Source organism: Drosophila subobscura, chromosome U, assembly GCF_008121235.1.
Source record: "Drosophila subobscura isolate 14011-0131.10 chromosome U, UCBerk_Dsub_1.0, whole genome shotgun sequence".
In the NCBI taxonomy this organism is placed as follows: Eukaryota; Metazoa; Arthropoda; class Insecta; order Diptera; family Drosophilidae; genus Drosophila; species Drosophila subobscura.
The window spans coordinates 21,298,525-21,311,247 of record NC_048534.1 but is presented as its reverse complement, the minus strand read 5'-3'; the positions used below and the strand labels follow the sequence as shown (position 1 = coordinate 21,311,247).

The window sequence follows — 12,723 nt, the reverse complement described above, 5'->3', positions numbered from 1 at the left end:
GAGTCAGTTTTTGGATTTGGTTCACACTCCTTTTTGTTCTGCTTGTTGAACTTGAGGAACTGTCAACAAACAGAAGATAAGGTGACAGCCAGTCAGTTATTCAAGGGCGGCATAGTAACAGCACATAATGCCCGTTTAATTGGGTTAACTGCCATTTTTTAGTATTTAACTTAGATAAATATAATTAAATTTGTGAGTGTTTGTATATCCCTTCTGGACAGAGATTGTTTGGATGATACGAGTGAATCACTGAATTGCAGTTGGTTAGTCATTCAAATGCTTTCGTTTTAATTTGCAAGCCAAACATTGTTTTTCGAAGTGACAATCAGATTCGCGTGACAAAGTTAATTCAAACTTCGTTAGTTTGATAATTGTCAGTCTTTCCTACAACACTTCCCTGACGAGAATGGTTTGAAGATGTTAAAGATTAATTTGGACAATAATTAATTGTTCTCCTGTAAACTTTTATATGAAATTTGAGTGAAAATTTCAGGGAAATTGAATAGAAGGTGAAAAAGTTATGTAAAAAAGTTTAATTTTAAACAACAAATCCTAAAAACATTTGTTGATCACATTTCCTTTACTTTCCCGAAATGGTTTGTGGTCTGATCACTTCCTGCTCTTCTACTGCAGCTCAATGATTATAATAATCCCCGTTCTTAAATGTTCTTAATTATTTGTAGCGGCTTTTACCAGCATCAACGGTTGAACTCATTTCCATATAATTCTTCTGCTAAAATGGGGAAACCCCTAACTTTAACACAAAAGCTACTGCCAGAAGCACCCCAAAAGGCGACACAAACTTTCCAGTGACGGTGCCGGAGAATACGCATCTAACATAAATCATATAACGAACCTAATATATATTTAAAACATTTACTCTAACTCTTTGTGTACTGGCAGGGAGAGAGACAGAGAACATATTAGCATGCACGTCACATGAGTTTGGTCGGGAGAGACAGAGAGCTTCAATGGATTTCCGCTACTGGTTTCGCAGAAAAATGTGGGAGGCACCGGCACAAATAATTTCTCACCCGTACAGCCCAGAAAGTACCCCGATCATGGCAAATCAATAACAAGTGCAGACAACCCCCCATCGGAGGGCATCAATGTAAACAAAGTCGTGGGTAAACCCACACCAGATGGCATGGGTATGAGTCGACAGGCCAAACACATGAACAGAGAGGGGACTGAATTACAGGGCCATTACAGAGAGAGAGACAGAGAGAGAGAGAGAGAGACATTGAGAGAGCTCGGCTTGAAGCCGAGTTCGCATGAACAGTTCGTACGAAAGCTGATAACAAGTTTACGATTCCGATTCAAGTTTTATAATGATTCGCGCTGAGCGTTGGCAGTTTAGTTGTCTGATGCCTGGTGTTGGCAAACGTAGCTGCCTCGATCGACTTTCGCGATTCTAAGCTCGCGGTCTCACACACACATACCACCAACGAAATATACTATACATATATAAATATATATATAGCAGCTTTAACTGTGTGTTTATTTACGGATTCACTGATCCGATTAGACTCAAAAATAATACTATTAATTCTACAATATGTGGCGCTTACTTTTGGCACTTGTAATGCTGATGAGTGCGGTCAGATCAGAGACGGATCTGTGGCGTACTGATCTCCGCAGTCCCGAGACCCAGGCCTACATCATGCGGCTGCAGCAAGAGCAGCAGCAACAGCAGCAACAGCAGCAACAAGAGACTCTACAGCCACGGCTACCGCTACAGCAACAGCAACAGTCGGAGCCCGCAGAGTACCGGCCATCGCCCGACCTTGTCAACGAGACAGTGAACATTCGCACAGATTCCATAGCTGGGAGTGCTACCTGGGGTAGCTCCGCTTCCGGCTCATCCTACGTGGACGTGGCCAGCTCCGATCAGATAGCTCGCAGTGTCTTCAACTTCGCCCAGAATCTGGCGAATCAACTGAGCGCGAGATATCGCAAGACCGAGATATTCTCCCCCCTCAGCATTGCCTCCTCGCTGGCCCTACTGCTGCTCGGCGCCAAGGGGCGCAGCTACCAGGAGCTGTCCTCAGTGTTTGGCACATCGGATACCATCAAATTTCACGAGCAATTCGGCCTGATGCTGCAGGATGTGCGGCAGCCCACACTGGAGTCGGTGTCCGCCCAGCGGCCACAGGTGCCGTGGCGTACGAGTAGTGGCCGCCAATATCGACGCTATCTGAGACCCGCACCCCACGAGGTGCATCTGGCCAACGGACTGTTCACCCAGGCGGGCTACACGCTCAATGCCGGTTACAGGTGAGGTTAATTATCCATAAACTGGATCCCCGAGTTCATGTTGGAGATGGGAAATGCCAGACTATTAGTGGTTGCCTTGAGCAGCTGCGGATCCAGCGGCAATCTGGAATATCAAGAATGATTCAGCAACGAAGCATGTAAAGTAGGGTTGGGAAATGTTTGATTTTCAAATACTCACAAGTAGGGAGATGTCATTGATGCCCCATTGATGTCACTTATCTGTCAAGTTTCAATGCAGAGAAAAGGCCAAAATCAAGTCCTGTATAAATTGATTTAAGAGAAAAACTATTTAAAGTAAAGATTTATACATTCCACAAAGGGAAAGAAGTGTTTCAAAAATCATAAGATTATCAGAGTATTTTCCCTTTATTTTCAAATATGTTGAAGCTCAGATTAAAATCAAAAAGGCATGCAAATATCAGTTTTCCTTGAGGATAGGCCTTCAGATCAGTGGGAAGTTAGTTATTGGCAATGCATGCGCACAGATAAAGATTAAATCGGGGAGAGCTATGAAATAACAACCGGCACGTTTAAGCGGAAAAACATGTGTGGATTAAATCAACCGAGTTATCAGCAAAGCTTGAGGAAATCACAAATTGCTCCGATTGCTGTTAGATTTCCATTTTCTGTCCGTACATCCCGAAAGCTACCTGCAACATGTGTTCGTTCCTAATGCACTACGTAATTTACAAACCCACCGATGATTTCTAACTCATGTTTCCTCTTTTCTTTGCATTTACAGTCAAGTAATTCGCGATATTTATGGCTCGGATCTGGAGACGGAGGACTTCGAGGCAAGTCCGGCCAAGGCGCGTTACAACATCAACAGCTGGGTGGCGCAGCACACACGCAACCATATCGAGAGCATCATATCCAGTGACATACCACAGAGCACCCGCATGATCCTGGCCAATGCACTGTACTTCAAGGCCTTCTGGGAAACGGATTTCGTCATGTCGGCCACCAGGCCGGACATTTTTTATCCAAATGGCGAGGGCACACAGCCGGCGCTGACTGTCTCGATGATGGCGACGGGCGGCAGTTTTCCCTATCACGAGGACCAACAGCTGGGCTGCAAGATCCTGGGCCTGCCCTATCGCGGCAACCTGAGCACCATGTACATCATTCAGCCCTTCAAGTCGTCCGTCAACCAGCTGCAGATGCTGCAGCAGAGACTGAACGCGGACGTGGTCGAGGACCTGATCGGCAAAATGGTTCGCCGCACAGCCATAATCGCCTTCCCCAAGATGCACATTACGGAGTCTGTTAACCTCAAGACCATGCTCCAACAAATGGGCATCGGCGGCATCTTCAGCACAGTCCAGAGCGACCTCTCCCTCATTGCCACAAGTGAGCCGCAGTCGCCGGGTAGTGGACTCAGCAATAGTCACAGGGGCAACGGCCTTCAGAGTCTAGAGGCCCAGCGACGCGCCTCGCCCGCGGCACGCTCCGATCTTGTCGTGGATGACATTGTGCACAAAGTTGACTTCACCGTCAACGAAACGGGCACGGAGGCAGCGGCGGCGACGGTCACGTACCTGAAAAAATCCGGACCCGATGTGCTCTTCCGGGCCGACACACCTTTCATTATTTTGGTGCGCCATGATCCAACAAAGCTCATCCTGTTTTACGGAATCATCAATGAGCCGCCAACGGCTAATTAGGTTTCGTTTCAAAGGTCAAGCAGTTAGTGCATAAGATCGTTGACTTTTTAGTTAGGCTTTTAAGAAGCTATTTAATATGATAATAAACTAAGTAAAATACAGTGCAACAAGTGGAAGTTTTTTTTGGGCTACACTTGGTAATTATATTAAAGATTTGAATTTACGCCGCTAAACACTGATTCTTCGCGGCCATCTATCGAAGAACTTCCATAATCAGAACAAGCTTCAACAAAAGTGCGCCAGGGGGCGCAGCAAATCTTTCTGTGGTTTAGATGTACCATTTCATAAATAAAATATCCAAACAAAAAATGTACCAAAACGAGTGCAGTACGCTCTCATGGCATGTTAGGTGATGGAGGTTGAGAAGAATACCTCCACGTTGTCATGAAAAATGCATGCCTCGTATTTACACGAAGGGCTTTAATTTTGCAATTTTTCTTCCGTTTCATTGCAATAAAAGAGTACACATCGCTGAAATGTGTTATATACACAATTATATTCCATTCTTTTTGTGAGCTAAACGGTGTCAACTTGATAATGTTTTCGCATAAATACGCGGCAGATGAAATGGAGTCATTTTCGCTGACATCTGTAAGTTAGTGACAACTCTAGGCAATTTTGTAGATTATACTTATACCTATGTATAAAGAGTACAAAGAGAAAATATAAAACAGTTCGGGTGCTAGAACTAGAATACTTTTACCGCACATTATTGTTGTAGAAGCTACAATAATTGGTTAATGATGGTTAAGAAAAAGATCAATATTCAACAGACCGAATCTAAATACCTGTTTCTAAATGTAAAATCCTCATTGAACGCATCAAAGGCCGTATACAAAATATTTTCATAATTAATCACATTGATTTATGTGATTTGCGTATTTTTCCTATATTTTCTGACTGTTTTTATTTTCTCACTGAGCCCATAAATTAGATGCAAATGCTGCAACTGCAACCAGTTCCTGTTTAGGGGGCAGAGCTTAAGCGGCACAATGGACAAATTCAATTATTTCTGAACGCTAATTAGTCTCGAAACTAGAGCAATTATGATTATTATTTCTCCTTTGCCATTTACACAAAAAAAATGTTAAATATAAAATCAATTAGGCGGGCCAGCGAACAGAATGGAAAATAATCTCGCCGTTAGGACAGTGGCGATAATGATTATGGCGATAATGATGCTGCCAATAACTGTGATGGATATATTAAATGACACTACTGGCCGGCTCTGCCAGAAATGAGGCCGACCTCAGTGCAACGGATGACATTTTTGATGCTGCTTTGTTTCCGTTTCCGTTGTGCCCGGCATGACATCTGCGATTCGGTTGAGTTTCATTTTGCACACCCACAGCAGGGGGGCATCAATTCAACTGTGCCATTTTATGGCATTTTATTTATCAATCCACTCAAAAACGAAACAACTCGTTGGATTATACATTTACACAATATATTCCACAGAATTCTCAAACATTTGGCACAATAGTTGTTGGAAAAATTTATTTTAAATGCATTTAAGGCGATCGCAAACTCGAAACTGATTGAAGCGCAGCGAAATTTATGCCAGAACCTACAGACCTCTAAAGCAGGGCCAATTTATGAGTATGTGTAGGCATCGTTTGTGTGCTGAGAATTAGACTTCCATATGCCAATTATGTTGCCCCAATATTATGACTTGGACACACTTCAATGGTTACAGCAAATTCAAAAGAACTGTCTGGGTCTTTACTTGTAGCCCGAACATGTGGAAGCATAGGTCTGGGTGTGTGTTCAAACGGAACGATACCAAATGGGTATTATGATGAATACCACATTTGTACATTATTGCCTCTGTGACTAAATGGGTAACATTTACAATATGGATGTCACAGAGAAATATTGAAGAACTAACAAATTTTTCAAAGTTCTAAAGCGAGAAGGGCAAACCATACAATTAGCGGTATCGGTTGAAGTGTTGCCAGACCAGACGAGTTCGTGCCCGTAGTTCCAGTTCTCGGCAATATAGTGCCGAGGAATATGTCGTTTTATGGCGGCGAGTTTTTGTCAGATAGAAATTAAAGTACAAGTACAAGATAAGTAGAAGTAGAAGTTTCTAGATTTGGTGACCATCATGTATAACACTTACTGCAGCGCCCCTACTGTTGTAATAGTCAACCAGTAAGAAGATTTATTTTAATCTACATCTACATCACTTCTCGCCCAAATACGCCGATTTAGACGTTCTGTTTTCCTTTACCATATGAAAAGGTATATTTTGGTATATTTTTGATGGTTTTGCGGTATATCGATAAATTAGACTGCCGGCTCTGTCTTTGTTTTGTGTTTGTTCTTTCCGTATTTTCAACCAATTTTAAATAAATTAAGCTTTAAAAAGTTAAAAAATGATGTCCCTACCGGATACAGACAGCGAGGATGAGCTGCCCCCAGGCTGGGAAGAGCGTGCCACAGACGACGGCACTGTCTGCTACGTGAAGTATAAAGGTCAAGTTCAGCCATAAAACTTTGCTGATAAATGTTGTTTTTCTTTCCAGCCAGCAGAACAAAACCTCGCAGTGGACCCATCCCAGGACTGGGCGATCCAAGCGCATTACTGGGGAGCTTCCCTTGGGCTGGGAAAAATACTATGACGAGCAGCTCAAAAAAATTTATTTTCCTCAACAAAGAGACGCAGCAGCGCAGCAATGTGGATCCCCGCCTAGCCTTTGCTGTGGAAGAACCCACCCAGAACGTGGCACAAGTGCGGCAGAGATTTGATTCCTGCAGCACAGCACTACAGGTGCTCCATGGCAAGGATCTGCACGGACGAATTGCATTGATAACCGGAGCCAATTGCGGCATTGGCTTTGAGACTGCTCGCTCTCTGTCTCAGCATGGTTGTGAGATCATATTCGCCTGTCGCAGTAGGGCCAGCGCTGAGGCAGCCATCGATCGGATTGCCCAGGAGCGACCCTCGGCGCGAGCTCGTTGCCGCTTTGTGGCCCTCGATTTGAGTTCATTGCGTGCTGTCCAGCAATTTGTGCAGGAAATCAAGCAGAGTGTGAGGTGAGTGACTTAACTAGAGAGGATTTAGTACACAAAATATTAATATTCATGTACATATATTCCAGCCACATTGATTACCTCATCCTGAACGCGGGCGTTTTTGCCTTGCCCTATACGACGACCGTTGACGGTCTGGAGACTACATTCCAAGTATCGCATTTATCCCATTTCTACTTGACTCTGCAGCTGGAGACGTTGTTTGATTACAAGTCGAGAATTGTGGTGCTGTCATCTGAATCACACAGGTACGTAATTTTAAATAAAATAAGGAGTCACATCATCCGAATATATGTACATGTGTTGATATATTTATTGAAATATTTAGCAACTGGGAGAACAAATTTATGCTTAAATCTGTAGTACCATATTGAACTGTGATCACTTTTTCAGCCGCCACTGTAAATCTCATTCAAGTTCCATATTTTTGTTTTGGCCGGCAAAGCATTTGACATTATTGCAACCGGTATTCGTTTTCTTAGAGTCTGAGGTACATTTATCATGGTATTTGCAACAGGAACCGTTTTCAACGTTTTGCGATCCCCATACCCTCAATCGATCAAGTGGCATATATTAATATCAATGACTAAAGTCTGATTTGTGGATTTTGGGTCACCATCAGCTAATCACTTCAAATCGTTGACATTATCTGCACAGTAGTCCAAACTACGTAGACCTGTCTGCATTTATTGTTTACGTTAAAATATGTTTCCCCAAATAGATTATACTTTGTATATAGATTCCATGATTGCAATTCCTAATCAACAAATATAAAGTCAGAAATGTATGACTGTTGTGCGAGGCTTTCATAGCTTAAGGGTTACAGATCTAAGAGATCTTTCTCTACTAGCGAATATTTAGCAGTCGACGCCATCGCTTATGACTCTCCTACTTTTCTTCTTTTATTTATTTTATTTTGCGAGTTGACTGCACTTTTATGCCCCTCCACACACGGTGGACTTTGCACCCGACCGGTTTCTTTTCGCTTTGGGGCTAAACTATTCATGGTGCGAGCCAAATATAAATATTTTCGCCAGCATATGTACTCATTTCGCAGCAATGCCGTGTGGGCCAGTGTAGGTCTGGTTTCCAAAAATGTTTCCTCTTGTGGCGTCACTTCATCTGCCTCGTCACTGTTTGAAGTTCTGTTTTGTTTGGTCTCGTTTCAAGGCGAAGCGCAATTGAACTTAGCTTCGAGAAAACGTTTTTCCAGCGACTTTATTTACATTTTGTGCTGCGCACAATGGTACTTGTAAATTTCAGATAAACCAAATCAACCACTGTACATACTATCAAAAGAACAACGACGACGCCACAGCTTTGATTACATTATCGAAACCCCACATACTCGTATAGCAGGGCGCACCCTCACGTGCAGATGTAGGCACAGTGGGATATACATAGTTTATGCATAGTTCTACATAGATGAATACTTGTATTGAGCACATCCTAGGATGACAATGAATTATATCTATAGAGGGAGATCCAAACATCTTTCCCAAGTCTAATTTATACCGATCCTCGAGGCTTCAACAACTTTAATATTATATGTTCAAATTTCACTGCACCTAAATGTGTAGCCTGCTATTTAAAATAATGCCTTGACCCACTGTGCGTAGTATCTCACAGATAAAAAATGATGGAAGACGAGGAGACTCGCGTGAATTGAATCGAGCGGAAGAAGCACAAAACGCAATTGGATTGGGGAGTTTGTTGTAGTTGTTACGAATATTGGAGGTGGTTTCTTTTTCCTGCCGTTGCCGTTGCCGCTGCTGCTGCTGCTGCTGGCTGCCTGTGTGCGTTGCTCAGCTCACGTATCACATTTTTGGCTTCTCGTTTCGAGTATGTATCTTTCCAGTCCAGTCAGCGCATGCAACAAAAAGTCTCGTGCGCCATTCGGTGTACTTGCTGGTAGTCATGTATGCCACAAAATGTATTCCGAGATTTGATGAATTGCTATCGGGGTCAAAAGCAACGCAAATGGGTGCTAACTGATAAATATTTTCGAATCATTTCGAAGGCAAACAATTCTACAATTCTACAAGTTCTCACCAGAGAATTGCAAAGATTTTCGCATCATTATGTAGAAATCTTAAATGCATTTAGTACACTTAATTATTATTTATTGAATTTTAAAGGTTTATGTAAACAAGCTGGAATGAAATATGTAAAATTAATTCCCTGCTCGCACGTCTGTTTAAATATGTTCCATTCCGTAGAAGTACAAGCAAGTGCAAGTGCTTTAAACAACACGAACACTCGTTTCTGCCTGTACCTACCGCAACACCAAACCAACAATTAACTCCCACAAGCCCGAACAACAGCCGCCAGCCAGTCAGCCAGCCAGCACAACGAGTTCCATTTACATATCTAGAAAGCAGCAATGTAAAAATAAATTCAAATTTGCATAGATTTTTGCGACGTTATTTTTACATCGATCGTTCTGTTCTGTGCTGTTTAGTTGGGGCCACAAGCCGAGAGCGCTGGTCGGGAATTTTAAAAATGAAAACAAATCCAAAGTCCAAAATGTGCGCGAATCGGAACTTTCATGTTTGTGGCGGCTCTATGCGCCCTGAGCATGCGCTACACGTGACCAGAACGGGGCTTCAGCTCCCTCGCCATTGCTGAAGCCCCTCTGAACAGACTCTGAGAAGAGTTCAATTTCATGTACATACATACATACACTTCCGACTGTCCTTGTGGCATCAGAGTTTATTGTCTGGGCTTTGTTTCACTAGCCACTTGTTGTGGCCCATTGTTGGGTGCACTTCGTGAAACATATGAAACCGAAGGAGGGGTCTTAGTCATTGTCAATGCCCTGTACTTTGTTGATTCTGACTTTATGCATCTCATTAATAACGAGCGTTAAACGCCGGCAATACACAAGAACAACGACAATGCCAATCAAGACTCGTTTAGCGATTGGCGTTGACTGCGGGGGGAGCAAAGTCCAATGGGTTCGGAGGAATGAATAACAAATGCTTGATCCATACTGGAAGAACTGGGCTAAACAAACAAATGCGTCTTAGATTATAACAATCCTTCTTTTCCTTCGTCCAGGTTCGCCAATCTTCCTGTGGACAATCTGGGCGTTCATCATTTGTCACCACCACCAGAGAAATACTGGAGCATGATGGCCTACAACAATGCAAAGCTGTGCAACGTCCTCTTTGCCCAGGAACTGGCTCAAGTGAGTCACGCCCGAACTTGTCCCACAAAATTAGGTCACTAAATTAACACATTCTTGCAGCGCTGGAAGCAACGCGGAATCTCTGTTTTCTCTGTGCATCCTGGGAATATGGTCTCCACGGAATTGTCGCGTAATTATTGGTTCTACCGCTGGCTGTTTGCCATCGTGAGACCCTTCACCAAGTCCCTGGTAAGCAAGAGAAATGCGCCTTTAATTTAATAGACTTTCACTTGAAAGATTACACTCTTGACAGCAACAAGCGGCTGCCACCAGCATCTACTGCGCCACAGCCAACGAGCTGACGGGCCTGTCGGGACTCTACTTCAACAATTGCTTCTTCTGTGAGCCCAGCAAGCTCTCCAAGAGTGCTGCACTGCAGCAGCAATTGTGGCAGCTCAGCGAGCGTCTGGTCTCCGAACTGCTAGAGCACCAATCAAATTAAACCAAAAACAATGTTGTATTCTTTGTAAAATGTTTGTATTTCTATTTTATACACTAAAAAAATAATATTAAGCTTCGAGTATACGTGATTTGCTTTGATTCTTAATTGTAATTTTTAAATAACAGCCTAGACGCTAGCTAAAGGAACTTTTTGGGTGGGGAGACTAGACTAGAAATCGGAGACGCGACCCTTGCGCTCCCAGTCGCCATAGCGTGTGGGCTCCGGACCGGCGGGCCCACCGATTTCGCCTGTGTAGGGATTCGTCTGATTGGGCCACGGCTTCAGGGGCTCCTTCTCCTGGTAGGGATGGCGCGAGAACTCGTCCAATTTGCCCAGCGGCGTCTTGGCACGCAGCTTCTTCTGGAAGGCCACCAGCTTCTCGGTCCGTGTCTTGGGCTCTGTGATCTCAACGACCATGTCGTTGCCGCCACCAACTGTTGCACGCCAGGCGCTGCTCGTCGACAGGTAGCACACTAATTAGGTAAATGGAGATGAATTGTTTACGGGCAAAACTCGCGGAGGATTAGTTACACACACCTTGTTTGCCCACCTGCGGCAGGGCGCGCATAGATTGTTTGGCCACGGATTGCATGTCGATTGTCTTTATTTATTTGTTCTTTTGTTATGCAAGAAAATACCGGCAATTAGCTCGACTTTAACTGTTGGTTTTTGGAACTTGTATCTCACACAGATGGTTCTGTCTTGTCACTCGTTGGTGCGCGTTTGTTTTAGTGATGCTTTCGGATGTTGCGGTTTGCTTTTATAGCCCCTACTGGGGTTTTTATTTGTATGTTTTTTTTACGCGCTTGTTGTGAGCAGTGTGACCGCGAAGTTTTCGATCAAATATACCATCTGACCCGCAAAAATATACCAATAGTTATGTAGCTATAAAATGTAAGTAGATAAAACCCGACATATTTTATAAAGTTGCACATGTATACATTTGTATGACTATGCATATATTCTGACAAGGCCCCGGGTGCTGTTGAGTGCCGTCTAGCAGCGTTACTACTGTTATATCTACAACTGATCCTCAATGTATCCTATTTGCCTAAGCTGTTATATTTGATGGTCACCAGATCGCTAGAAAAATAAGAATTTCAGCGGTCGGGCAGCACCGTCATTAGGAAAGAATTGCACTTAAAAATTATATGTGACAAAAGCTCGCCGCCATGAAAAATTGAATCTCTCCGCACTCTATTGTCAAGGCCTGGAACTACGGGTACGAACTCGTCTGGTCTGGCAACAAAGCAAAAGCGACTGCCACTCACCATAATGTTCAATACTCAAACTACATCATTTTCTAAATGTTTAAAACTTCTCCAGGCACAGAGGCAATAATGTATGTGGTATTCATCATAATACCCAATTGGTATCGTTCCGTTTGAACACACACCCAGACCTATGCCAGCACATGTTCGGGATACAAGTAAAGACCCAGACAGTTCTTTTGAATTTGCTGTAACCATTGAAGTGTGTCCAAGTCATAATATTGGGGCAACATAATTGGCATAGGGAAATGAAATTCTCAGCACACAAACGATGCCTACACATACTCATAAATTGGCCCTGCTTTAGAGGTCTGTAGGTTCTGGCATAAATTTCGCTGCGCTTCAATCAGTTTCGAGTTTGCGATCGCCTTAAATGCATTTAAAATACATTTTTCCAACAACTATTGTGAAAAATGTTTGCGAATTCTGTGGAATATTTTGTGTAAATTTATAATCCAACGAGTTGTTTCGTTTTTGAGTGGATTGATAAATAAAATGCCATAAAATGGCACAGTTGAATTGATGCCCCCTGCTGTGGGTGTGCAAAATGAAACTCAACCGAATCGCTGATGTCATGCCGGGCACAACGGAAACGGAAACAAAGCAGCATCAAAAATGTCATCCGTTGCACTGAGGTCGGCCTCATTTCTGGCAGAGCCGGTCAGTAGTGTCATTTAATATATCCATCACAGTTATTGGCAGCATCATTATCGCCACCGTCCTAATGGCGAGATTATTTTCCATTCTGTTCGCTGGCCCGCCTAATTGATTTTATATTTAACATTTTTTTTGTGTAAATGGCAAAGGAGAAATAATAATCATAATTGCTCTAGTTTCGAGACT

At 43.2% G+C, this 12,723-nt stretch overlaps 3 protein-coding genes across 3 annotated transcripts; 2 read left to right on the top strand and 1 right to left on the bottom strand.

Moving 5' to 3' along the window:
* The first annotated feature begins 1,357 nt into the window (after window positions 1-1,357).
* On the top strand, window positions 1,358-4,051 carry LOC117900990 (serine protease inhibitor 28Dc). Its single transcript, XM_034811586.1, has 2 exons — window positions 1,358-2,277; window positions 3,020-4,051. The coding sequence occupies exons 1-2, from the start codon at window positions 1,559-1,561 to the stop codon at window positions 3,939-3,941; spliced, it is 1,641 nt and encodes a 546-aa protein (XP_034667477.1). The 5' UTR covers window positions 1,358-1,558; the 3' UTR covers window positions 3,942-4,051.
* Window positions 4,052-6,263: 2,212 nt separating this feature from the next.
* On the top strand, window positions 6,264-10,697 carry LOC117901193 (WW domain-containing oxidoreductase). The gene is given in 7 exon segments (XM_034811846.1): window positions 6,264-6,411; window positions 6,470-6,572; window positions 6,574-6,980; window positions 7,046-7,225; window positions 10,038-10,167; window positions 10,228-10,356; window positions 10,421-10,697. Coding segments are annotated over 7 exon segments (1,230 nt in total). The 5' UTR covers window positions 6,264-6,319; the 3' UTR covers window positions 10,610-10,697.
* Window positions 10,698-10,707: 10 nt separating this feature from the next.
* Window positions 10,708-11,359, bottom strand: LOC117901194 (succinate dehydrogenase assembly factor 4, mitochondrial). The gene is made up of 2 exons (XM_034811847.1): window positions 11,147-11,359; window positions 10,708-11,082 (listed from the first exon to the last, which is right to left on the bottom strand). Exons 1-2 carry the CDS (start codon window positions 11,199-11,201, stop codon window positions 10,778-10,780), a joined length of 360 nt encoding a protein of 119 aa, XP_034667738.1. The 5' UTR covers window positions 11,202-11,359; the 3' UTR covers window positions 10,708-10,777.
* Window positions 11,360-12,723: the final 1,364 nt, after the last annotated feature.

Coding starts and splice junctions, on each gene's coding strand:
- LOC117900990 (XM_034811586.1), top strand. CDS start 1,559: ATGTGGCGCTTACTTTTGGCACTTGTAATGCTGATGAGTGCGGTCAGA. Junction 2,278..3,019: donor ACGCTCAATGCCGGTTACAG/GTGAGGTTAATT, acceptor TTGCATTTACAG/TCAAGTAATTCGCGATATTT.
- LOC117901194 (XM_034811847.1), bottom strand. CDS start 11,201: ATGCAATCCGTGGCCAAACAATCTATGCGCGCCCTGCCGCAGGTGGGC. Junction 11,083..11,146: donor GCCGCAGGTGGGCAAACAAG/GTGTGTGTAACT, acceptor TTACCTAATTAG/TGTGCTACCTGTCGACGAGC.